General features: G+C 50.2%; 1 protein-coding gene across 3 annotated transcripts in view; it reads left to right on the forward strand.

Annotated features, from left to right (window-relative positions):
- Window positions 1–23,631, forward strand: part of tmem260 (transmembrane protein 260) — a 28,765-nt gene extending 5,134 nt beyond the window's left edge. Inside the window, exons 3-16 of one of the 3 annotated variants that reach the window (XM_041276387.1) lie at window positions 961–1,112; window positions 10,874–11,051; window positions 11,142–11,255; window positions 11,780–11,959; window positions 14,353–14,393; window positions 14,651–14,737; window positions 15,261–15,375; window positions 15,684–15,856; window positions 17,992–18,919; window positions 19,652–19,785; window positions 19,906–20,082; window positions 20,160–20,213; window positions 20,294–20,384; window positions 23,126–23,631. In XM_041276387.1, the coding sequence (XP_041132321.1) occupies window positions 961–1,112; window positions 10,874–11,051; window positions 11,142–11,255; window positions 11,780–11,959; window positions 14,353–14,393; window positions 14,651–14,737; window positions 15,261–15,375; window positions 15,684–15,856; window positions 17,992–18,919; window positions 19,652–19,785; window positions 19,906–20,082; window positions 20,160–20,213; window positions 20,294–20,384; window positions 23,126–23,401 (2,700 nt within the window). In that variant the 3' untranslated portion in view covers window positions 23,402–23,631. Of the gene's footprint in view, window positions 1–960; window positions 1,113–1,787; window positions 2,551–10,873; window positions 11,052–11,141; window positions 11,256–11,779; window positions 11,960–14,352; window positions 14,394–14,650; window positions 14,738–15,260; window positions 15,376–15,683; window positions 15,857–17,991; window positions 18,920–19,651; window positions 19,786–19,905; window positions 20,083–20,159; window positions 20,214–20,293; window positions 20,385–23,125 lie in introns of those variants that run through there. The other 2 variants (XM_041276388.1, XM_041276389.1) reach the window with 2 other exon arrangements.
- Window positions 23,632–23,727: the final 96 nt, after the last annotated feature.

The following is a 23,727-nucleotide window of genomic DNA, read 5'->3' on the forward strand; positions in this document are numbered from 1 at the left end:
GGCTGTACACTCTCTTTTACCGAACAAAGTAGTACCTGTTTAAAGGTTTCCTATCGTAAAAGCATAGCAAAGTGTTATAAAACACAGTGTAAGCACTGTAAAGAATAGCGAGGTATGGTAAAGCATGTTAATAAACTAGTCAAACCAGGATAAACTCTGATAAATGCACAGTATAATCCTGGGGAAAGCATGGAGGGAAACCGCAGAAATACTGTGGTAAACTTTTATAAGGATCCACCAGGAATCCACCTGGATTGCATCAAGCAGTCAGAATTGTGTCTGGGTTGTGTGCCAGTGAAATCGCTTGGTTTTCAATAATCCTACAACTGAAGAGTTGCGGGTCAGGCCAGATAGGCTTCTGTAGCAAACCCAGTGCAAGGGCACTCAAACACCCAGCCTGACCTGGGGCAGGGAATCACGTGGATGCGACCCCTTCACCTGGCTCAGAGATTATGTGCTGCTGTGTGTGTATTATACAAACGTGGCCCGTCGTGGAGGACTGCTGGGCTGCACCGAGGGTCAGAGTTGTGACCAGCAGGGGAAGGCTGAGGTCTTTATTGGGGAGGAGGCCAGGGGGTGTTTCACTGAAAACTTGCAGGACCAGTGTGTGTTGGGATGGGTTTATATGACATGATCTGTTTTTATGTTGTGAATGTGGTGGTGCTCATGGATCAGCAGGGACTGGTTACAGAGGCATGGTGCAGACAGACAGGCAGGCAGACAGTGTCTCTCTGATATTAAGAAGTACTGGATCAATCCGTATCCGAGCAGTTTGATCTGATCCTGGTTTTACTGTGAGTTTAACAAGACACACCTGAGCTTGTTACCTAAACACTGCTGGTAATCCAGCTCCTAGTAAAACCTGGAGAGGGTGACACTGCTATGCAGTAGGAGTCTTATTTCCATCCCTGTGGTTGAGAGTTGACAGTCCTGGATGTCCCTCCCTTTCCCCCTCTCCAGGTTGCGCACCCCCCTGGGTACCCCCTCTTCACTCTCCTCGCTCGTCTGGCTCTGGATCTGCTTCCCTTCGGACCGCCGGCCTACCGCGTGAACCTTCTGAACGGGCTGCTGGGGGCGGTAGCGAGCGCCTCGCTGTGCTTCACTGTCTGCAGGTAGGAGCTGCCTCGACCCTCCCTCCTCGCCTGCCCCGGCTACATCTTCTGTAGTCGAGGCATTCAAGTGATCCATTGTGAGGCCAGTATCGTGTAGCCACGATTTAGGCACAGCTACAGGCCTCTGGTTAATCTTTGCAAACTAATCGTCTGAACTCCTCGTTCGCCGAGTCATGCAAAGCTCTCCAACCCAGACTACTTCCCCTTTGTGTGAGCCTCTTGCCCGGTCCTCACTGAATATAAGTTATTGACTCATCTGGATCAATAGAGGTTTTGATTGGTTGGTTAATTGATTTGAAACTCAAAGAGCCAGTTCACGCCCTGCACGTGGCTAGCCGTGTGCACCTTCTTGCACTCCTGTGCTCAGCTCCTGGATAGCTGTGTGCTGTTCTCATGGTGTTACACAGCAGCCCCAGCTGCCCTCGGGTAGGAGGTGTTTAATAATGATGCGTTGGGAGAGGCCGGGTGGTGACTGCTGATTCTGACCCCTGCTGAAGTTCTTTATCCTGTTAGCTTTGCAGTGACCCTGGCTTAGCTATGGGTCAAAGGGTGCACTCTGTGGTCTGCTTGATTTTGCGTGTGTGTTTTTTGGAGGGGAGGGGGGTCTGAGCAAGCTTTGGAATTGAAATGAGGGATTATTGTTGTGGGTTGTGGGACAGATTGAGGGTGTTGCGGAGAGATAATGTATTTTTTCTATGAGAAAACTGTTGTGGAATTAAAATGTAGTGCAGTCAAAACAGCATTGTTGACGTGTTTATTTATTTGTTCATTTATTTATTTAACTGGTCAGCTGGGTAGGCGTTTTCAAAGCTGGCTGCCTCTGCCACTTGCATACTGTGTTCTCTCTGCACTCTCCCCAGCTCCTGGCGTTTCCCCGGGCTGGGGTTGTGTGTTGGTCTCTCAGCGTGTTTTGAGGCTCCTGACAGGAAGCTCTTGGATATAGATTGTTGTGTCTTGGTGGTGCACTGAGAGCTCCCTGTATTAACAATCTGAATTAAGGAATACTGTAGAGGCTTGGTTCACTATTTCTCAGCTGTAGGAGAATTGAATTGCAGTATGGCTGGCTTTCACGTTCACAGTTTCCATGTTTGAAGCTGCATGCCAAGTTACTGGCGGGGAAAGTCAAACTCAGATCCCAGCTCTTCATAATCGCATGTACGTCAGTGAGAATCAGGTTGAGAATGCATGCTGTGTGTGTGTGTGTGTGTGTGTCTGTGTTTGCCTGTGTGTGCGTGTGTCCACTTTCCCAGCTGCTTCTAACACTGACCCCTGCACCGGGCCACCCTCCTCGACCTTCACTGCGCGGGACGGCCCGTATCCTGTTAACCTCTGCCCGACCCCGATTTGAAGGGATTACCACAAGAGATACAAGAACCAGCCTGAGACTCAATTTCCATGAACCATCAGACACATGGATCTGTTTTATTACACTAACCTGGTGAGTAAGCCGCGTTGACCCTGTGAGCGCGTGTGTGTGCCTGTGTGATGGTGTCACAGAGCATCAAGCGTCTGTGTGTAAAATGCCTGCAGTAAATGAACGTCGTGCAGGCGGTACCCGTTCTGGAGGTTTTCCTGCTTGCTTGTTTCAGTGTTGAGGAGGTGTGTTGGTTTGTCTTCGGTGTTCTTCTTTCTTTGCCTTTCCACGTGGCTAAATCAGACGAGTCCACAGCGCAAAGGCAAAAAAAAAACCCCAACAAAACAACTAACCCTCTGTGCTAAGTCTGTCTCAAGGCAGCCTCCACTTCATTCCAGCTGTCCCTCTGCTCATGCTGCTGCGTTGTTTTTATTTCTGGGTGATCGTGCTTGCGTAGTTTTGCCCCTCAATTCTTTAGTTTTTGAATAATAAAACAAGACTGCTGTCTGTCTGTCTCGACGTTTGTCTGTACGATGCGCTTCCATTTCTACATGTGTGTGAGGTTGATAGCGGGTTGATGTAGGGTTGATAGCGGGTTGATGTAGGGTTGATGTAGGGTTGATATCGGGTTGATGTAGGGTTGATAGCGGGTTGATGTAGGGTTGATGTAGGGTTGATATCGGGTTGATGTAGGGTTGATGTAGGGTTGATAGGGTTGATATCGGGTTGATGTAGGGTTGATATCGGGTTGATGTAGGGTTGATGTAGGGTTGATGTAGGGTTGATATCGGGTTGATGTAGGGTTGATATCGGGTTGATGTAGGGTTGATGTAGGGTTGATGTAGGGTTGATATCGGGTTGATATCGGGTTGATGTAGGGTTGATGTAGGGTTGATGTAGGGTTGATATAGGGTTGATGTAGGGTTGATATCGGGTTGATGTAGGGTTGATGTAGGGTTGATATCGGGTTGATGTAGGGTTGATATCGGGTTGATGTAGGGTTGATATCGGGTTGATGTAGGGTTGATATCGGGTTGATGTAGGGTTGATGTAGGGTTGATATCGGGTTGATGTAGGGTTGATATCGGGTTGATGTAGGGTTGATGTAGGGTTGATATCGGATTGATGTAGGGTTGATATCGGGTTGATGTAGGGTTGATGTAGGGTTGATGTCGGGTTGATGTAGGGTTGATATCGGGTTGATATCGGGTTGATGTAGGGTTGATAGCGGGTTGATATCGGGTTGATGTAGGGTTGATATCGGGTTGATGTAGGGTTGATATCGGGTTGATGTAGGGTTGATATCGGGTTGATATCGGGTTGATGTAGGGTTGATGTCGGGTTGATATCGGGTTGATGTAGGGTTGATAGCGGGTTGATATCGGGTTGATATCGGGTTGATGTAGGGTTGATAGCGGGTTGATATCGGGTTGATGTAGGGTTGATGTAGGGTTGATAGCGGGTTGATATCGGGTTGATATCGGGTTGATGTAGGGTTGATATCGGGTTGATGTAGGGTTGATATCGGGTTGATGAGGGTTGATAGGGTTGATGTAGGGTTGATAGCGGGTTGATGTCGGGTTGATGTAGGGTTGATATCGGGTTGATGTAGGGTTGATGTAGGGTTGATGTAGGGTTGATAGCGGGTTGATATCGGGTTGATGTAGGGTTGATGTCGGGTTGATGTAGGGTTGATGTAGGGTTGATGTAGGGTTGATATCGGGTTGATGTAGGGTTGATATCGGGTTGATGTAGGGTTGATAGCGGGTTGATGTCGGGTTGATATAGGGTTGATGTAGGGTTGATAGCGGGTTGATATCGGGTTGATGTAGGGTTGATATCGGGTTGATGTAGGGTTGATGTAGGGTTGATAGCGGGTTGATATCGGGTTGATGTAGGGTTGATATCGGGTTGATGTAGGGTTGATGTAGGGTTGATGTAGGGTTGATGTAGGGTTGATATCGGGTTGATGTAGGGTTGATGTAGGGTTGATGTAGGGTTGATATCGGGTTGATGTAGGGTTGATATCGGGTTGATGTAGGGTTGATAGCGGGTTGATGTAGGGTTGATGTAGGGTTGATATCGGGTTGATGTAGGGTTGATATGTAGGGTTGATAGCGGGTTGATGTAGGGTTGATATCGGGTTGATATCGGGTTGATGTAGGGTTGATATCGGGTTGATATCGGGTTGATGTAGGGTTGATATAGGGTTGATATAGGGTTGATATCGGGTTGATGTAGGGTTGATATCGGGTTGATATCGGGTTGATATCGGGTTGATGTAGGGTTGATATCGGGTTGATATCGGGTTGATGTAGGGTTGATATCGGGTTGATGTAGGGTTGATATCGGGTTGATATCGGGTTGATGTAGGGTTGATATCGGGTTGATATCGGGTTGATATCGGGTTGATGTAGGGTTGATATCGGGTTGATGTAGGGTTGATATCGGGTTGATGTAGGGTTGATATCGGGTTGATGTAGGGTTGATATCGGGTTGATGTAGGGTTGATATCGGGTTGATGTAGGGTTGATATCGGGTTGATGTAGGGTTGATATCGGGTTGATATCGGGTTGATGTAGGGTTGATAGAGGGTTGATATCGGGTTGATGTAGGGTTGATATCGGGTTGATGTAGGGTTGATATCGGGTTGATATCGGGTTGATGTAGGGTTGATGTAGGGTTGATATCGGGTTGATGTAGGGTTGATGTAGGGTTGATATCGGGTTGATATCGGGTTGATAGCGGGTTGATGTAGGGTTGATGTCGGGTTGATGTAGGGTTGATATCGGGTTGATGTAGGGTTGATATCGGGTTGATGTAGGGTTGATGTAGGGTTGATATCGGGTTGATGTAGGGTTGATATCGGGTTGATGTAGGGTTGATGTAGGGTTGATATCGGGTTGATGTAGGGTTGATAGCGGGTTGATGTAGGGTTGATATCGGGTTGATGTAGGGTTGATATTGTATTAGCAGTGTGGCAGAGGGTTGAAGTCACTGACATGAATACAGCCTGCTGTAGGAATTGAACAGAAACAAGACGGCTAAACTCTGCAGCTCACAGGGAAATAAGTGAGTACTAATGCATGGGATACATGGTACAAATGGGCAGTGTGCATACAGGATTTAAATAACTGGGAAAAAAAACCCTGAAATACCAGGAGATCTGCAGTTTATTCAACAACAACAACTGTGCACTTTAATCGAAACGTTTACTTTTCCATTCAATCCAATGAAAGGCGTTGTTTGTTTTTTTTAAGTACTGGAGTGCCCCTTTTAGAGGCAGGAAAGGATGATGCATGTTAGCCTGTCGGACAGTCACGCCCTCAGAGCTGTACAGGCTTACACAGGGTTTAGTCTTTTAATCTATGCTTTCCAAATGAAAAAATAAAAACAACCCCCTCAGTGTAAATTGAAGGTTTATCCCAGCTGAGACTGAGATCCGTGGTCAGCAGAGAGGGCCAGCAATCGAGTGCGAGGGAGTTGGGTTCAAATCCCAAATGAGTTCAACTCCGTCCAGCAGAGCGGAGGACACCTTTACTGTCTGAAAGTGAACCGATATACATCCTGGAAGCACACAAACAAAACCGGACACTGCAAAAGACTTTGTGTTCCTTCTTTGAGACGAAACTCCTTTGTACTTCGTATGAGTGGTTTCACAGACCCCCATTAGCACTAATCTTGGACCATCTAATGAGGGTGAGTGCTAACCAGGGTCTGTGAAACCAGCCCATTTTTTTTTTTTAACTCTTAATGGTAAAGCATGTATTACAGAACATGACATGATAAACTATGGCGAATGTATAATGCAATGTTTAAGTTTTAGAGTCTGGACTTGAACTCCAGTTAGAAAGCCCCTCTCCCTACTCCCCCTCTCCCCCTCTCCCTTCTTCTCCTCTCCCCCTCTCCCTTCTCACAGGCACACACGCAAGCACGCTCGCCCACTCAGACCCACTCACACACGCACTCACTCTGCTTGACTGAAACCAAAAAGACTACGCTCCCATCATGCAGTATGCCCAATGCTAGCCTTAGGAGAAATCCCTCTAATGCCTTGTAACAAACGCTTAATTAAAATGTTAGTTCCTCATTACTGGATCAAAAAGTGTTAGTACTGTCAGAGTTGACATGCTCCTGCCCAGAGGGCGTTCACTTGTCTCCCCACAATGGCGAATGTGAGTACTGCATCTGCTTCTAGTTATCCCAGCCGTTTCCTCCCAGTTTTGCCTTCTTGCTGCTCCTGGTTGATGTCTGTCAGCGTTTACTCTGTGTGATGCAATTCGATGTATTGAATGAGCCACAGTGAGAAGTGAAGAAGTTTATTTCAATTTGCGTTCCTGAATGTGTCTCTTGCTGCGCTAAACAATTCAGAAAATCAATATTAAAACGCAACAGCTATCTCAAGACTGTAAATGTAAAACAGCTATATGATTGTTTTTTTAATTGTTTGTTTATTGATTAAATTCATACCTGCAGCTTAGCCAGAGCCCTGCCTCCTAATCTCCCCCCTCGACAGGGTCAAATAAACACTTTGCGCTTTACAAACTGAACAAAACAGCTTCTCGCATGAGACAAGCACACAGGTAAGAACAGACTGAGACAAGCATACAGGTAGAAACAGACTGAGACAAGCACACAGGTAAGAACAGACTGAGACAAGCATACAGGTAAAAACAGACTGAGACCAGCACACAGGTAGAAACAGATTGAGACAAGCAAACAGGTAGAAACAGACTGAGACAAGCACACAGGTAAAAACAGACTGAGACAAGCACACAGGTAAAAACAGACTGAGACCAGCACACAGGTAGAAACAGACTGAGACCAGCACACAGGTAGAAACAGATTGAGACAAGCACACACGTAAAACAGACAGGGCAGGAGTGCTGGGATCCCAGTCCTGCTCATCTGTTTGAATTAATTTATTTTGTAATTATTATTTATTTTTTTTTGCAGTGTTTTACTGATCACACGAAAGAGAGAAAAAAAACCAAAAAGCTAAACAAATACTAGAGCTTGGCCCCGGGTCCGAGACCCTGCACATTAAAACTGGGGCTTCACAGCAGTGCCTGTGTGTGTTTCCTTAATGTGTGACAGCACAAGACAGGATGGTGGGCCTCTTGAGATCTAGCGTTCATTTCTAACTGTATTATTCACCCCAGTGATGGAAGAGCATTGCTCCTCACGCCCCATAAATTTTATGCTGTATTTGTACGGTGTATTATTTTGCAGTTTTTCCCATGCTTATGGCTGTGTATTTATCATGGTTAACCATATTTAAACGAACAGCACTTATTTAAAAGGGATGCGGTGTTAATGTTTCCAGCGTTAATAATATTAGATAGGAAATCCTTGGTTTGCATTTCTTTATAGTGGGGCCAGTGATATCGTTGCTAGTGCTAATAATACTAACCCTGGCTGGCTGTCATATAAGGGGGGTGGGTTTGTGGTACAGCCCTTCTTTTTCAGTGTTGCTGATGGTAAGAGATGGAAACGCTGGCTGGCTCTCATATAAGGGGGGTGGGTTTGTGGTACAGCCCTTCTTTTTCAGTGTTGCTGATGGTAAGAGATGGAAACGCTGGCTGGCTCTCATATAAGGGGGGTGGGTTTGTGGTACAGCCCTTCTTTTTCAGTGTTGCTGATGGTAAGAGATGGAAACGCTGGCTGGCTCTCATATAAGGGGGGTGGGTTTGTGGTACAGCCCTTCTTTTTCAGTGTTGCTGATGGTAAGAGATTGAAACGCTGGCTGGCTCTCATATAAAGGGGGTGGGTTTGTGGTACAGCCCTTCTTTTTCGGTGTTGCTGATGGTAAGAGATTGAAACGCTGGCTGGCTCTCATATAAAGGGGGTGGGTTTGTGGTACAGCCCTTCTTTTTCAGTGTTGCTGATGGTAAGAGATTGAAACGCTGGCTGGCTCTCATATAAGGGGGGTGGGTTTGTGGTACAGCCCTTCTTTTTCAGTGTTGCTGATGGTAAGAGATTGAAACGCTGGCTGGCTCTCATATAAAGGGGGTGGGTTTGTGGTACAGCCCTTCTTTTTCAGTGTTGCTGATGGTAAGAGATTGAAACGCTGGCTGGCTCTCATATAAAGGGGGTGGGTTTGTGGTACAGCCCTTCTTTTTCAGTGTTGCTGATGGTAAGAGATTGAAACGCTGGCTGGCTCTCATATAAAGGGGGTGGGTTTGTGGTACAGCCCTTCTTTTTCAGTGTTGCTGATGGTTAGAGATGGAAACGCTGGCTGGCTCTCCGGTGGGTCAGCGCAGTGCTGGAATGTCTGTACTGAGGTATTCTCTGGAGTCTGCCTTGATTGACTGGCAGTGTTTCTACAGCAGTGTGTAAGAGCTGGAGACGCGGTGTCTATTAATCTGTGCTGCGTCAGGGCCGGCTCTCCTTATTGAAATGTGCGCCCGCCTGCTATTGTGAGATGTGTTAACGGTGTCGCGCACATCAGTGGGGTTTGTCATGTCCCTGTCAGTCTGTCTAGATAGTGCAGATAGGAGGGCTACAGATTAGACTGGGAGACTGCCAACAATTCATTAATAACAGGGAGCCCTTTACACTGGACAGTCCGTGAAGAGGTCCACACACTGCATTGTTATAGCTATCTATATATTCATTTCAGAACAAGGTTTAGTATAGAATATTACATAGGGTGCTGCAGACTCTGACCTTGAGTGGGTGAAAATCAGCACGTATCTTATAGTTAAATGAGAACAATTAAACAGTTTCATTAATTCTAATGTGACATCATTCCCATCTGATGCAAAGACATTTCAGTCGGCTGCATCACACCTGCATTAGGGTCTGCAATAGACTGTATCGAAAACCAAGCAAGCAAACAGCTCGAAAGGCTTTAAGTCTGCGGTGGATTCGAGCTGTCAGAGCTTGTGGAGCTTCGGGTTAATCCCAGTGCGGGGGGGATGAGGGGCTCACCTGTCCCGCACCCCTACCCACAACCCCCTGACTGACAACTAAATCTGAGAGGACATTTCTATAAACCCGTACAGCCCTCCCTCACTCACTCGCTCGCTCGCTGTTCCTCCAAGAAAAGAAGGAAAAAAAAAGTCAGGTCTTTTTTTTTTTTCTGCTTTTTCCTGATTTCTTGCGCTTTCCCCAGAAAGCTCCATTGTTCCCTTTCCCTAAGTCTCATCAGGCCCTTTGTGTTGGAATATCACAGCGGCAGCCAGGGAGCTGGGAACATATGAATGGTATCATGCCTGTGATTAATAGCAGTGCTTATGAGTCAGGTCTGATAACAGCCTCTGCTCTCCACTCAATTTCAGATACCGCTAATGGAATCTGTCTTCTGCAATTGTAATGTGAGAGCGCCTAATTTGCTATGGAGCTTGGAGCTGTCACCAGCAGGGGATTGCAGGGTCATAAGGGACCTGGCAGCCGTTTGGCCTGCAGCTTGTATCTGCAGCTTTGAATAGAGCAGCTCTCTGCCTGTCAGGTAGCTGATAGGCTGATGAAGACTCTAAGCCACGTCGCACAATGGTGTGCAGGGCCGTGCAGGCTGACTTTTCTAATTGTGTCGGCTGCTCAGATTTCAGAGGCAGTGCGCTGGTGTGCCAGGAGTTTATACTCCTCTCCTCGCTTCTTACTCTCTCTCTTTCTTTTCTGTCTGTGTGTCTTTTTTCTTTTCTCCTGCTCCCTTTCCTCTCTCTCTCTCTCTCCCTCTCTCTCTCTCTCTCTCTCTATCTCTCCAGTTCTATATTAAGTATAATAATAAGCCAGCTGGGGTTTTAAGCCTCAATTACAGAAACGATAGCATAATAAAAAAAAAAAGATGAAAAAATGAAATTGGTGGAGTCGTTTCCATTTCTCGGTGTGTTTCTCTGTGATTTTAATGCGGTGCAATGGTATCGCCAATCTGGGGGCTGTTTTTATGATCTTAATACCGTCCTAAAATTTCTAAACCCGAAGTGTCGTGGACTTCATCTTGCTGTTTTTATATATTGTGTAGAGGGACGTCTTCGTTACCGGCACCCCTTCAGTGCGTCTTTAGTAAAATGTGTTGTCTTTGTAAGTCTTCTGTCTGTCTGTCAGTTTCTATGTCAGTTTCTGTGTGTCCTGTCTGTCTGTGTGTCGTGTCCCCCTCTCTCTCTGCAGGCTCTCAGGCAGCGCAGTGGCCTCACTCCCTCTCCCCCTCTCTCTCTGCAGGCTCTCAGGCAGCGCAGTGGCCTCACTCCCTCTCCCCCTCTCTCTCTGCCGGCTCTCAGGCAGCGCAGTAGCTCCCCCTCTCTCTCTGCAGGCTCTCAGGCAGCGCAGTGGCCTCACTCCCTCTCCCCCTCTCTCTCTGCAGGCTCTCAGGCAGCGCAGTAGCCTCACTCCCTCTCCCCCCCTCTCTCTGCAGGCTCTCAGGCAGCGCAGTGGCCTCACTCCCTCTCCCCCTCTCTCTCTGCAGGCTCTCAGGCAGTGTAGTAGCCGGTATCTTTGCTGCTGGTAGTTTCGCAGTGTCTCGGCTGGCTTGGCAGTGGTCGATGGCCGCTGAGGTCTTCTCTCTGAACAACGTGTTCATCGGGCTGCTCCTGTCCCTCAGTGCCTGCTTCCACACCGCGGGCTCAGCCCAGCAGAGAGACAAGGTACTGTCCACCCCCTCCCGCCTCCCACCACTTACATCTCCACACTTTCTCACCCTCACCCTGTTTCTCTCTTTCTGTCTCTCCTATCAGTTTGGTTGCTGGGGAGCGCTGTGCTGTGGTCTCAGTCTGTGTAATCAGCACACCGTGCTCCTGTATGTGCTCTGCATCGCCCCCTGGGTGCTGGGAGGACTCAGGACTCACAAGGTAAACAATATAACAGTATCATCACAGAGAGGCTACACAGTGGTAGAAACAGTCCGCTATAGAGGGCAGACAGAGACACACAGGGGCGAGTTATTGGTGTCTGTACTTTCAGGGATTCAGGGATGGAAATGAGACTCCCATTGCACAGCAGTTTGATCCATTCCTGGTTTTACTTTAATAAGACACACCGGTGCTTGTTACCAATACCCTATGGCTAATCAAGCTGGTAGTAAAACCTGGAATGGGTGACACTGCTGTGCAATAGGAATCTTATTCCCATCCCTGCACGTTGATTATTTTGTAGTTATCCCACGATGAACCATTGTGTTTTCTGTGTAATTAAGCAGCATGTCGAAACATGAACCTACTAGTGTATCGCACTGTAAAGTATGTTCCCATGTCTTTAATGTTTTTAATTATTACAATGTGTTGTATAGGTGCAGTGTAGTAGACTGCACTCATTGAAATGCTATTCAGTCCTGTTTAATGGCTTTGACTGTCTTATTCTGTGACATCCCCCCTAGGAACTCTCTTTGCCTATGGTGGGGCGGCTGGGGACTTGTTTTCTGGTCGGTTTCCTGCCCTACCTTTACCTGCCACTCTCCTCCTTCCTGAACCGAGCACGCTGGAGCTGGGGGGACCAGAGCAGCCTGGGGGGGCTCCTGACGCACCTACTCCGGATCGAGTACGGGACCTTCAGCCTGGTAAATAACACCATGTCCCCCTCTCCACCACACTACCCTCCATCCGACTCCTCCTCCCTCTCCACCACTCCACCCTCCATCCGACTCCTCCTCCCTCTCCACCCCTCCACCCTCCATCCGACTCCTCCTCCCTCTCCACCCCTCCACCCTCCATCCGACTCCTCCTCCCTCTCCACCACTCCACCCTCCATCCGACTCCTCCTCCCTCTCCACCACTCCACCCTCCATCCGACTCCTCCTCCCTCTCCACCACTCCACCCTCCATCCGACTCCTCCCCCTCTCCACCACTCCACCCTCCATCCGACTCCTCCTCCCTCTCCACCACTCCACCCTCCATCCGACTCCTCCCCCTCTCCACCACTCCACCCTCCATCCGACTCCTCCTCCCTCTCCACCACTCCACCCTCCATCCGACTCCTCCTCCCTCTCCACCACTCCACCCTCCATCCGACTCCTCCCCCTCTCCACCACTCCACCCTCCATCCGACTCCTCCCCCTCTCCACCACTCCACCCTCCATCCGACTCCTCCTCCCTCTCCACCACTCCACCCTCCATCCGACTCCTCCTCCCTCTCCACCACTCCACCCTCCATCCGACTCCTCCTCCCTCTCCACCACTCCACCCTCCATCCGACTCCTCCTCCCTCTCCACCACTCCACCCTCCATCCGACTCCTCCTCCCTCTCCACCACTCCACCCTCCATCCGACTCCTCCCCCTCTCCACCACTCCACCCTCCATCCGACTCCTCCCCCTCTCCACCACTCCACCCTCCATCCGACTCCTCCTCCCTCTCCACCACTCCACCCTCCATCCGACTCCTCCTCCCTCTCCACCACTCCACCCTCCATCCGACTCCTCCCCCTCTCCACCACCCCACCCTCCATCCGACTCCTCCCCCTCTCCACCACTCCACCCTCCATCCGACTCCTCCTCCCTCTCCACCACTCCACCCTCCATCCGACTCCTCCCCCTCTCCACCACCCCACCCTCCATCCGACTCCTCCCCCTCTCCACCACTCCACCCTCCATCCGACTCCTCCCCCTCTCCACCACCCCACCCTCCATCCGACTCCTCCCCCTCTCCACCACTCCACCCTCCATCCGACTCCTCCCCCTCTCCACCACTCCACCCTCCATCCGACTCCTCCCCCTCTCCACCACTCCACCCTCCATCCGACTCCTCCTCCCTCTCCACCACTCCACCCTCCATCCGACTCCTCCTCCCTCTCCACCACTCCACCCTCCATCCGACTCCTCCTCCCTCTCCACCACTCCACCCTCCATCCGACTCCTCCTCCCTCTCCACCACTCCACCCTCCATCCGACTCCTCCCCCTCTCCACCACTCCACCCTCCATCCGACTCCTCCCCCTCTCCACCACTCCACCCTCCATCCGACTCCTCCCCCTCTCCACCACTCCACCCTCCATCCGACTCCTCCCCCTCTCCACCACTCCACCCTCCATCCGACTCCTCCCCCTCTCCACCACTCCACCCTCCATCCGACTCCTCCCCCTCTCCACCACTCCACCCTCCATCCGACTCCTCCCCCTCTCCACCACTCCACCCTCCATCCGACTCCTCCCCCTCTCCACCACTCCACCCTCCATCCGACTCCTCCCCCTCTCCACCACTCCACCCTCCATCCGACTCCTCCTCCCTCTCCACCACTCCACCCTCCATCCGACTCCTCCTCCCTCTCCACCACTCCACCCTCCATCCGACTCCTCCTCCCTCTCCACCACTCCACCCTCCATCCGACTCCTCCCCCTCTCCACCACTCCACCCTCCATCCGACTCCTCCCCCTCTCCACCACTCCACCCTCCATCCGACTCCTCCCCCTCTCCACCACTCCACCCTCCATCCGACTCCTCCCCCTCTCCACCACTCCACCCTCCATCCGACTCCTCCTCCCTCTCCACCCCTCCACCCTCCATCCGACTCCCCCCCCCTCTCCACCACTCCACCCTCCATCCGACTCCTCCCCCCTTTCCACCCCTCCACCCTCAAGCACCTGCTCCTTCATACACTATTCTACCATATACCTCTCTCTACTGCACCCCTTCTCTTCTCTCTTCTCTGCCTCTCTCTATCCCTCTCTCCCACTATCTAACCTCTTACCCCTTTCTTCTCTCTACCCCTTCTGCTCTTTTACCCTCCCTCTCTCTCCTCAGTCCAGCGGTGGAGATTTGAGTTATTGTCAGGCAAGAATGGAAATAAAGACTCCCAGTGCACCGCAGTTTCATCCATTCCTGGTTTTACTATGAGATTAATAAGACACACCTGACACACATGTGGCTAATCAGGTTCATGCAGGATGGAGGGAGAGGGTGTAGCTAACTTTGTGTGTGATGAGTTTTGCTTTCTGTGTTGATTTTTCTTGCGGACAGGCCAAATCGGAGACTGGGACAGGGATGGCTCTAATGCTGAGGTTAGTGTCCATGGAAACCTGTCTGCCTGCCTACCTACCTGCCTGTCTGCCTACCTGTTTGCCTGACTGCCTGTCTGTCTGTCTGTCTGTCTGTCTGTCTGTCTGCCTGCCTGCCTGTCGCCCCGAATCCTCGCACTGGGCTGCTGTAATCACCAGGCTCTGCACTGCATTCATTCTCCTCTTTTGCTATGATCACCAAGCTTATGACAATAAGCCAAACTAAACTGCTCACCCTGCCCTGCTGTCTCCTGTTTCAGAGCCCAGCTGACTCACTGCCTGTCGGACCTCTCCGCTCCAGTTCTGGTTCTGTCTGGGGCCGCCCTGCTTCTGAACCCCTTAAACAGGTACTGATACACGGGGGGGGAAGGGGGGGAAGTCCTCTGTTCACTGTAACCCAACCCTACAGCTTTATCTACTTTGGCAGGGGTAGATTTCTTTTGTAACATAATATTTCTTTAATGAATGATTGAACCTGGTCACTCTCTGCTAGTTCATTAACAGCTGCACAGTGTGTCTGTTAGTGTCAGGCAGTGCCAGAGGCCAGGCAGCCCTGATAAAGACAGGCTCGCTGCCCGGGCACCCTGCTCCTGCCCTCTCTCATTCAGGAATTCATTGTGAGTGCTTTCATAAGCGTGCAGATAGCAACACAGATACATGATGCTGTATAAAAGTCACTGTCTTGCTGCATTCACCTTGTCCCTGCAGACTCCCATTGTATAGCAGTTTGAGCTGTTGCTGGTTTCACTGTGAATTTAATAAGACACACCTAAGTATGTTACCTGATCAAGCTCATAGTAAAACCTGGAATGGGTGAAACTGCTGTGCAGTAGGAGTCTTCTTTCCATCCCTGCTGTGCTGTGTGTACAGGAGTCGTGGCTCCTCCAGGCTGGTCTGGCTGTTGGCTGCGATGGTGACCCTGTACTCTCTGTTCTTCGCGTGGAGAGCGAACCTGGATATCAGTAAGCCCCTGTTCCTGAGAGTGGTGAGCATTGATCATCCTTTCACACACACTCACATCCCACCAGAATAACCCTTCAAGCACCTGATCAGGGATGCGAAAATCCCATTTTGGGTAAAAAATGTTTTCATTCCAACCCGACACTAACAGTTCAATGTCGATTTCCATTGCTCTTCAAGAGTCTGTGGTCAGTATTTGATGTCGTTGGTGCTGAATCGTTGTCAGTCAGCTACCAGGAACCGGACGAGCGAGCGGCCAGCCTGTCGTTCGTAAACGCTCTTGTGTTTGTGCGTTCCTGACTGCCCCCTGGCGTGTGTCCTGTGTCACTGCAGGTGGAGCGGTTCTGGGTGCAGGGCGACGCAGTGCTGTGTGTGCTGGCTGGACTGGGTCTGTCCTCGCTGTGCTGTGAACTGGACAGACGGTTGGGCAGAGGGGGTGTGTGGAGGGCAGCGGGCTGGATCTTCACGGCAGGATTCATCGCCAGCCAGGCTCACCGCCACTCCAGGTACCATACAGCACATTCATTCATTCATTCATTTGAAATATTGAGCATTTATAGTATCTGCTCTTGTTATGTGGAGTGTTAAATACTCATAACAGGGATGGAAACAAGACTCCCACTGCATAGCGGCCTGATCCAGTCCTGGCTTTACTATGAGTTTAATAAGACACGCCTGTGCTTGTTATCTATAAACTGCGGCTAATCAAGCTCGTAGTAAAACCTAGAATGGGTGAAACTGCTGTGCAACAGGAGTCTTCTTTCCACCTCTGTGAAGGGAGGGATGCGTATATTAAACATTTAAACCATCGCTTTCAGTGTAAAATATTTTTTAGTACTTATGGCGTTTTATTTATATTTGCACGTTTATTACAAATCTGACCTAAATGTTCACATCAAGTGCAGTGATTTACAATGCAATAATGCAGTGATTTACAATGCAATAATGCAGTGATTTACAATGCAATAATGTACCAATAACAAATACACTTTCAGCAAAAACAAAAAGCAGGGTTGTGATTGAAGGCGTACATTCCCAGCTAAACGTTTAGTTAAATGCAAGCCCGTTTAGGATTTCGCTGTTTAACTCTTTACAGCTGTATGCAGCACTCTCTTACTCTGAGCTAAAAGGAAAGCACACAGGGATTTGCAGATGTGTTTCCTGGTCTGATCCGCGGTGCTGAGTACTGAGTGAAGTGGTTTATTCTCAGCTCCCAGTCTCTTCCTGTGAGAGCGCTATAAAAGCGCCGCTCTGGAATAATTAGATAGTTAATGCATGATTTGTGACGGGGGTGATCAGAGTGAACAGATTACACTAACAAGCCACTTATAAACACACATCAGAGAGCCCCTTTGATCAGGTATGCAACCTGGACTAGCCTGTCACTTCACGTTGCACTCGTTTGACAGAGTTATTAGAAAGTCTAATCGGACTGTCACCGCAGGGGGATTGTCTGTGCTGACAGGACACCAAGGGGAGGGAATCAAACACATATAGAAACACACACACAGATACACACAGATATACACAGAGACACACATACAAATATACACAGAAACACACACACACAGATATACACAGAGACACACACACACACATATACACAGAGACACACACACACACACAGATATACACAGAGACACACACACACACACACAGATACACAGAGACACACATACAAATATACACAGAAACACACACACAAATATACACAGACACACACACACACAGATATACACAGAGACACACACACACACACACACACACACACACAGATATACACAGAGACCACACACACATACACAGATATACACACAGAGACACACACACACACACAGATATACACAGAGACACACACACACACACAGATATATACACAGAAACACACACACACAGATATACACAGAGACACACACACACAGATACACACAGACACACACACAGAGACACACACACAGATATACACAGAGACACACACACACATATACACAGACACACACACACAGATATACACAGAGACACACATACAAATATACACAGAACGACACATACAAATATACACAGAAACACACACACACAGATATACACAGAGACACACACACACACACACACACACACACACACACACACACACACAGATATACACAGAGACACACATACAAAGACACACACACACACACACAGATATACAGAGACACACACAGATATACACAGAGACACACACACACAGATATACACAGAGACACACACACACAGATATACAAAGACAAACACACAACGATATACACAGAGACACACACACACACAGATATACACAATCACAGAGACACACACAGACACAGATACACACATACACACAGACACACACACAGAGCCACACACACAGATATACACAGAGACACACACACACACAGTCACAGAGACATATAGACACAAAGAGTCACAGAGACACACACACAAACACACACAGGTCTCACACATGTATTACACTTTTTAAAACAAGATATATGAGGCCTATGCAGATAATGGAAGTGCAAAACGGCAAAGCTTTCTGGAATGATTTTGTTCGCAACACTTACTAAAGAAGAACATAAACCCCCAGCCCTGTGCTCCTGTGCCTCTGTGTGTGTGTGTGTGCCAGGCTGCTGGATCAGAGTGAGAACTTCGTTGTGGACAGGTTTGCCCGGAACATTCTGAACTCCATTCCCAATGGATCCATCGTCCTGACGAGAGGGGACCTGCCGGGGAACTCTCTGCGCTACCTGCACTACTGTGAGGAGCTGAGAGGGGACCTGAGCCTAGTGGAGCAGGAGGTGAGTCTGTACCTGCACTACTGTGAGGAGCTGAGAGGGGACCTGAGCCTAGTGGAGCAGGAGGTGAGTCTGTACCTGCACTACTGTGAGGAGCTGAGAGGGGACCTGAGCCTAGTGGAGCAGGAGGTGAGTCTGTACCTGCACTACTGTGAGGAGCTGAGAGGGGACCTGAGCCTAGTGGAGCAGGAGGTGAGTCTGTACCTGCACTACTGTGAGGAGCTGAGAGGGGACCTGAGCCTAGTGGAGCAGGAGGTGAGTCTGTACCTGCACTACTGTGAGGAGCTGAGAGGGGACCTGAGCCTAGTGGAGCAGGAGGTGAGTCTGTACCTGCACTACTGTGAGGAGCTGAGAGGGGACCTGAGCCTAGTGGAGCAGGAGGTGAGTCTGTACCTGCACTACTGTGAGGAGCTGAGAGGGGACCTGAGCCTAGTGGAGCAGGAGGTGAGTCTGTACCTGCACTACTGTGAGGAGCTGAGAGGGGACCTGAGCCTAGTGGAGCAGGAGGTGAGTCTGTACCTGCACTACTGTGAGGAGCTGAGAGGGGACCTGAGCCTAGTGGAGCAGGAGGTGAGTCTGTACCTGCACTACTGTGAGGAGCTGAGAGGGGACCTGAGCCTAGTGGAGCAGGAGGTGAGTCTGTACCTGCACTACTGTGAGGAGCTGAGAGGGGACCTGAGCCTAGTGGAGCAGGAGGTGAGTCTGTACCTGCACTACTGTGAGGAGCTGAGAGGGGACCTGAGCCTAGTGGAGCAGGAGGTGAGTCTGTACCTGCACTACTGTGAGGAGCTGAGAGGGGACCTGAGCATAGTGGAGCAGTGTGTGTGTGTATCTGTCTATCTCTCTGTCTCTGAGTGTGTCAGTGTGTGTGTGTATCTGTCTATCTCTCTGTCTCTGAGTGTGTCAGTGTGTGTGTGTGTATCTGTCTATCTCTCTGTCTCTGAGTGTGTCAATGTGTGTGTGTATCTGTCTATCTCTCTGTCTCTGAGTGTGTCAGTGTGTGTGTGTATCTGTCTAACTCTCTGTCTCTGTGTGTGTCAGTGTGTGTGCGTATCTGTATGTTTCTCTGTCACTGTGTGTCAGTGTGCGTGCGTATCTGTCAGTGTCACTGTGTGTCAGTGTGTGCCTATCTGTCAGTGTCACTGTGTGTCAGTGTGTGTGCGTATCTGTCTGTCTCTTTGTGTGTGTGTGTGAATCTGTCTGTCTGTCTGTGTGTGTGTGTATCTATCTATCTCTCTGTCTCTGAGTGTGTCAGTGTGTGTGCGTATCTGTCTGTCTCTCTGTCACTGTGTGTCAGTGTGCATGCGTATCTGTCTGTGTGGCTGTGTGTGTGTCAGTGTGTGTGCGTATCTGTGTCTGTCTCTGTGTGTGTCAGGGTGTGTGTCTCTGTGAGTCTGTGCCTGTTCTGCTGTTGAGGGCCCTGGGTCAGATATTAAATTGGTATGATTGCTCAGCGGCCTCTGATTGGTTTTCCCGGCGTTCTTTCCCTAGATGATGACCTATGATTGGTACGTTTCCAAGCTGGGCCGGCACCTCCCTGGAGTCCGGTTCCCAGGGAGGCTGTGGGACCCAGTGCTGTCGGACCAAACCTTCAACCTGCAGAGGTTCCTGTCTGAGAACGCAGGGTGAGTGCAGGGCAGATCAGGCATCAATAAACTGATTTATAAAACATCATTATACAGTTTGTGGGTGTGCAGTGCCACAGACATGTTGACAGTGCCTGTGTGCGGTGGGTGTGCTTGCAGGAGGGAGGTCTTCGCTTGCATCGGGCTGCCTGAGGGGGACCGGTCCTGGGAGAGGGGCTTCTCTCTGTGGCCCTGGGGGGTCTGTGAGAAGCTGGTCCCCTCTGGAACCCCCTTCTACCCTGCGGAGTGGGTCAGACTGACCCAGAATATGTACAACTGGACTGAGCCTTACAACAGGTACAGCGTCGCACACGCACACTCTCAATCACACGCAACCGCTCACACACACGCTCACTCAGTGTTTTCTCTCTTAGCTTCCAGCCAGGATCCTGGGAGGAGGTAGCCAATGAAGAAATGTGGCAGTCCAGGTGAGCTTCCTCTTACAATACCATAATTAAAACTAGTATTCTTCTTATTGTTATTACTGTGGCTGCGGTTTCTCGTGCAGGATGAAGACTGCGTTCTTCCTGTTTGACCTGGCGGAGAAGCAGAGCGGCAGTGCGGAGGTACAGGTGCAGCTCTACCAGCTCTCTTACACTGTGAGTGTCAACATCACCTGCACCAACACCACTCCTACACTTGCACCAATACCACACCTACACCTGCACCAATACCACACCTACACCTGCACCAATACCACACCTACACCTGCACCAATACCACACCTACACCTGCACCAATACCACACCTACACCTGCACCAATACCACACCTACACCTGCACCAATACCACACCTACACCTACACCAATACCACACCTACACCTGCACCAATACCACACCTACACCAACACCAATACCACACCTACACCTGCACCAATACCACACCTACACCAACACCACTCCTACACCTGCACCAATACCACACCTACACCTGCACCAATACCACACCTACACCTGCACCAATACCACACCTACACCAATACCACACCTACACCTGCACCAATACCACACCTACACCAATACCACACCTACACCTGCACCAATACCACACCTACACCTGCACCAACACCACTCCTACACCTGCACCAATACCACACCTACACCTGCACCAACACCACTCCTACACCTGCACCAATACCACACCTACACCTGCACCAACACCACTCCTACACCTGCACCAATACCACACCTACACCTGCACCAACACCACACCTACACCTGCACCAATACCACACCTACACCTGCACCAACACCACTCCTACACCTGCACCAATACCACACCTACACCTGCACCAATACCACTCCTACACCTGCACCAATACCACTCCTACACCTGCACCAATACCACTCCTACACCTGCACCAATACCACTCCTACACCTGCACCAATACCACACCTACACCTGCACCAACACCACTCCTACACCTGCACCAATACCACACCTACACCTGCACCAATACCACCACACCTACACCAATACCACTCCTACACCTGCACCAATACCACACCTACACCTGCACCAACACCACTCCTACACCTGCACCAATACCACTCCTACACCAACACCACTCCTACACCTGCACCAATACCACACCTACACCTGCACCAATACCACACCTACACCAACACCACTCCTACACCTGCACCAATACCACACCTACACCTGCACCAACACCACTCCTACACCTGCACCAATACCACACCTACACCTGCACCAACACCACACCTACACCTGCACCAATACCACACCTACACCTGCACCAACCACACCTACACCTGCACCAATACCACACCTACACCTGCACCAACACCACACCTACACCTGCACCACACCTACACCTGCACCAATACCACACCTACACCTGCACCAATACCACACCTACACCTGCACCAATACCACACCTACACCTGCACCAATACCACACCTACACCTGCACCAACACCACTCCTACACCTGCACCAATACCACACCTACACCTGCACCAACCACCTACACCTGCACCAATACCACTCCTACACCTGCACCAATACCACACCTACACCAATACCACTCCTACACCTGCACCAATACCACACCTACACCTGCACCAACACCACTCCTACACCTGCACCAATACCACACCTACACCTGCACCAATACCACTCCTACACCTGCACCAATACCACACCTACACCTGCACCAATACCACTCCTACACCTGCACCAATACCACACCTACACCTGCACCAATACCACACCTACACCTGCACCACTCCCACACCTACACCAATACCACTCCTACACCTGCACCAATACCACACCTACACCTGCACCAATACCACACCTACACCTGCACCAACACCACACCTACACCTGCACCAATACCACACCTACACCTGCACCAATACCACACCTACACCTGCACCAACACCACTCCTACACCTGCACCAATACCACACCTACACCTGCACCAATACCACTCCTACACCTGCACCAATACCACACCTACACCTGCACCAACACCACCTCCTACACCTGCACCAATACCACACCTACACCTGCACCAATACCACACCTACACCTGCACCAATACCACACCTACACCTGCACCAATACCACTCCTACACCTGCACCAATACCACTCCTACACCTGCACCAATACCACACCTACACCTGCACCAATACCACTCCTACACCTGCACCAATACCACACCTGCACCTGCACCAATACCACCTACACCTGCACCAACACCACTCCTACACCTGCACCAATACCACACCTACACCAATACCACTCCTACACCTGCACCAATACCACACCTACACCTGCACCAATACCACACCTACACCTGCACCAACACCACTCCTACACCTGCACCAATACCACACCTACACCTGCACCAACACCACTCCTACACCTGCACCAATACCACTCCTACACCTGCACCAACACCACTCCTACACCTGCACCAATACCACACCTACACCTGCACCAATACCACTCCTACACCTGCACCAATACCACTCCTACACCTGCACCAATACCACACCTACACCAATACCACTCCTACACCTGCACCAATACCACACCTACACCTGCACCAACACCACACCTACACCTGCACCAATACCACACCTACACCTGCACCAATACCACACCTACACCTGCACCAATACCACTCCTACACCTGCACCAACACCACTCCTACACCAATACCACTCCTACACCTGCACCAATACCACACCTACACCTGCACCAATACCACTCCTACACCTGCACCAATACCACACCTACATCACTGTGCGCTTCACACGAATACCGCTGATCACTGTACTATTACAATCTCTCTCCCCGGTCAGGTCTACCAGGAGCTGGTGGGCAGGGAGGGAGAGGTGGAGGGGGAGAGGCATCCTGCGAACTGGCACAAGAACCTGGCTCTGGCAAGCGAGAGGCTGCTGCGCGCAGGCGGGGGGGGCGTGGACTCTGAGCGGCTCCTCTCCTCCAGCCAGCTCCACTTCAGCCTGTACTTGCAGAGGGAGCCAGGAGACCCCCAGGCTGAGGCCATCCGCCAGGCCGTGCAGCAACTGGCCAAGGAGAGAGAGAGGCTTCAGCAGCAGCAGACCAGAGGACACTGAGACACGAGGCACCAAGGAGTTCCTCCCGTCCATCAGTTCAGTGTTCTTATGCACTGCTGGGGTTACCCCTTCCTTTACTGTTCGTCTGTTAGTTACTTAGTTAGTTAGTTATTTGTTGCCATTGACAGTTCTGTTCTGTTGCCAAAAAATGTGCCTCTCCGTTCAAGACTTCGGAGTTAAACCTTGATCGATTCTGCGTTTTATAACTGAATAAATGAGATGCTCACAGAGCCGTTGTCTTTTCTCCCTGCTGGTATTGTCTGTGATTGATTCAAACGAGACGAGGCTTCCGTCATATTTCGTAATCTCAGTTAAATAGCTGTAGA

This window comes from Polyodon spathula, chromosome 17 (genome assembly GCF_017654505.1).
Source record: "Polyodon spathula isolate WHYD16114869_AA chromosome 17, ASM1765450v1, whole genome shotgun sequence".
Taxonomy (NCBI): Eukaryota; Metazoa; Chordata; class Actinopteri; order Acipenseriformes; family Polyodontidae; genus Polyodon; species Polyodon spathula.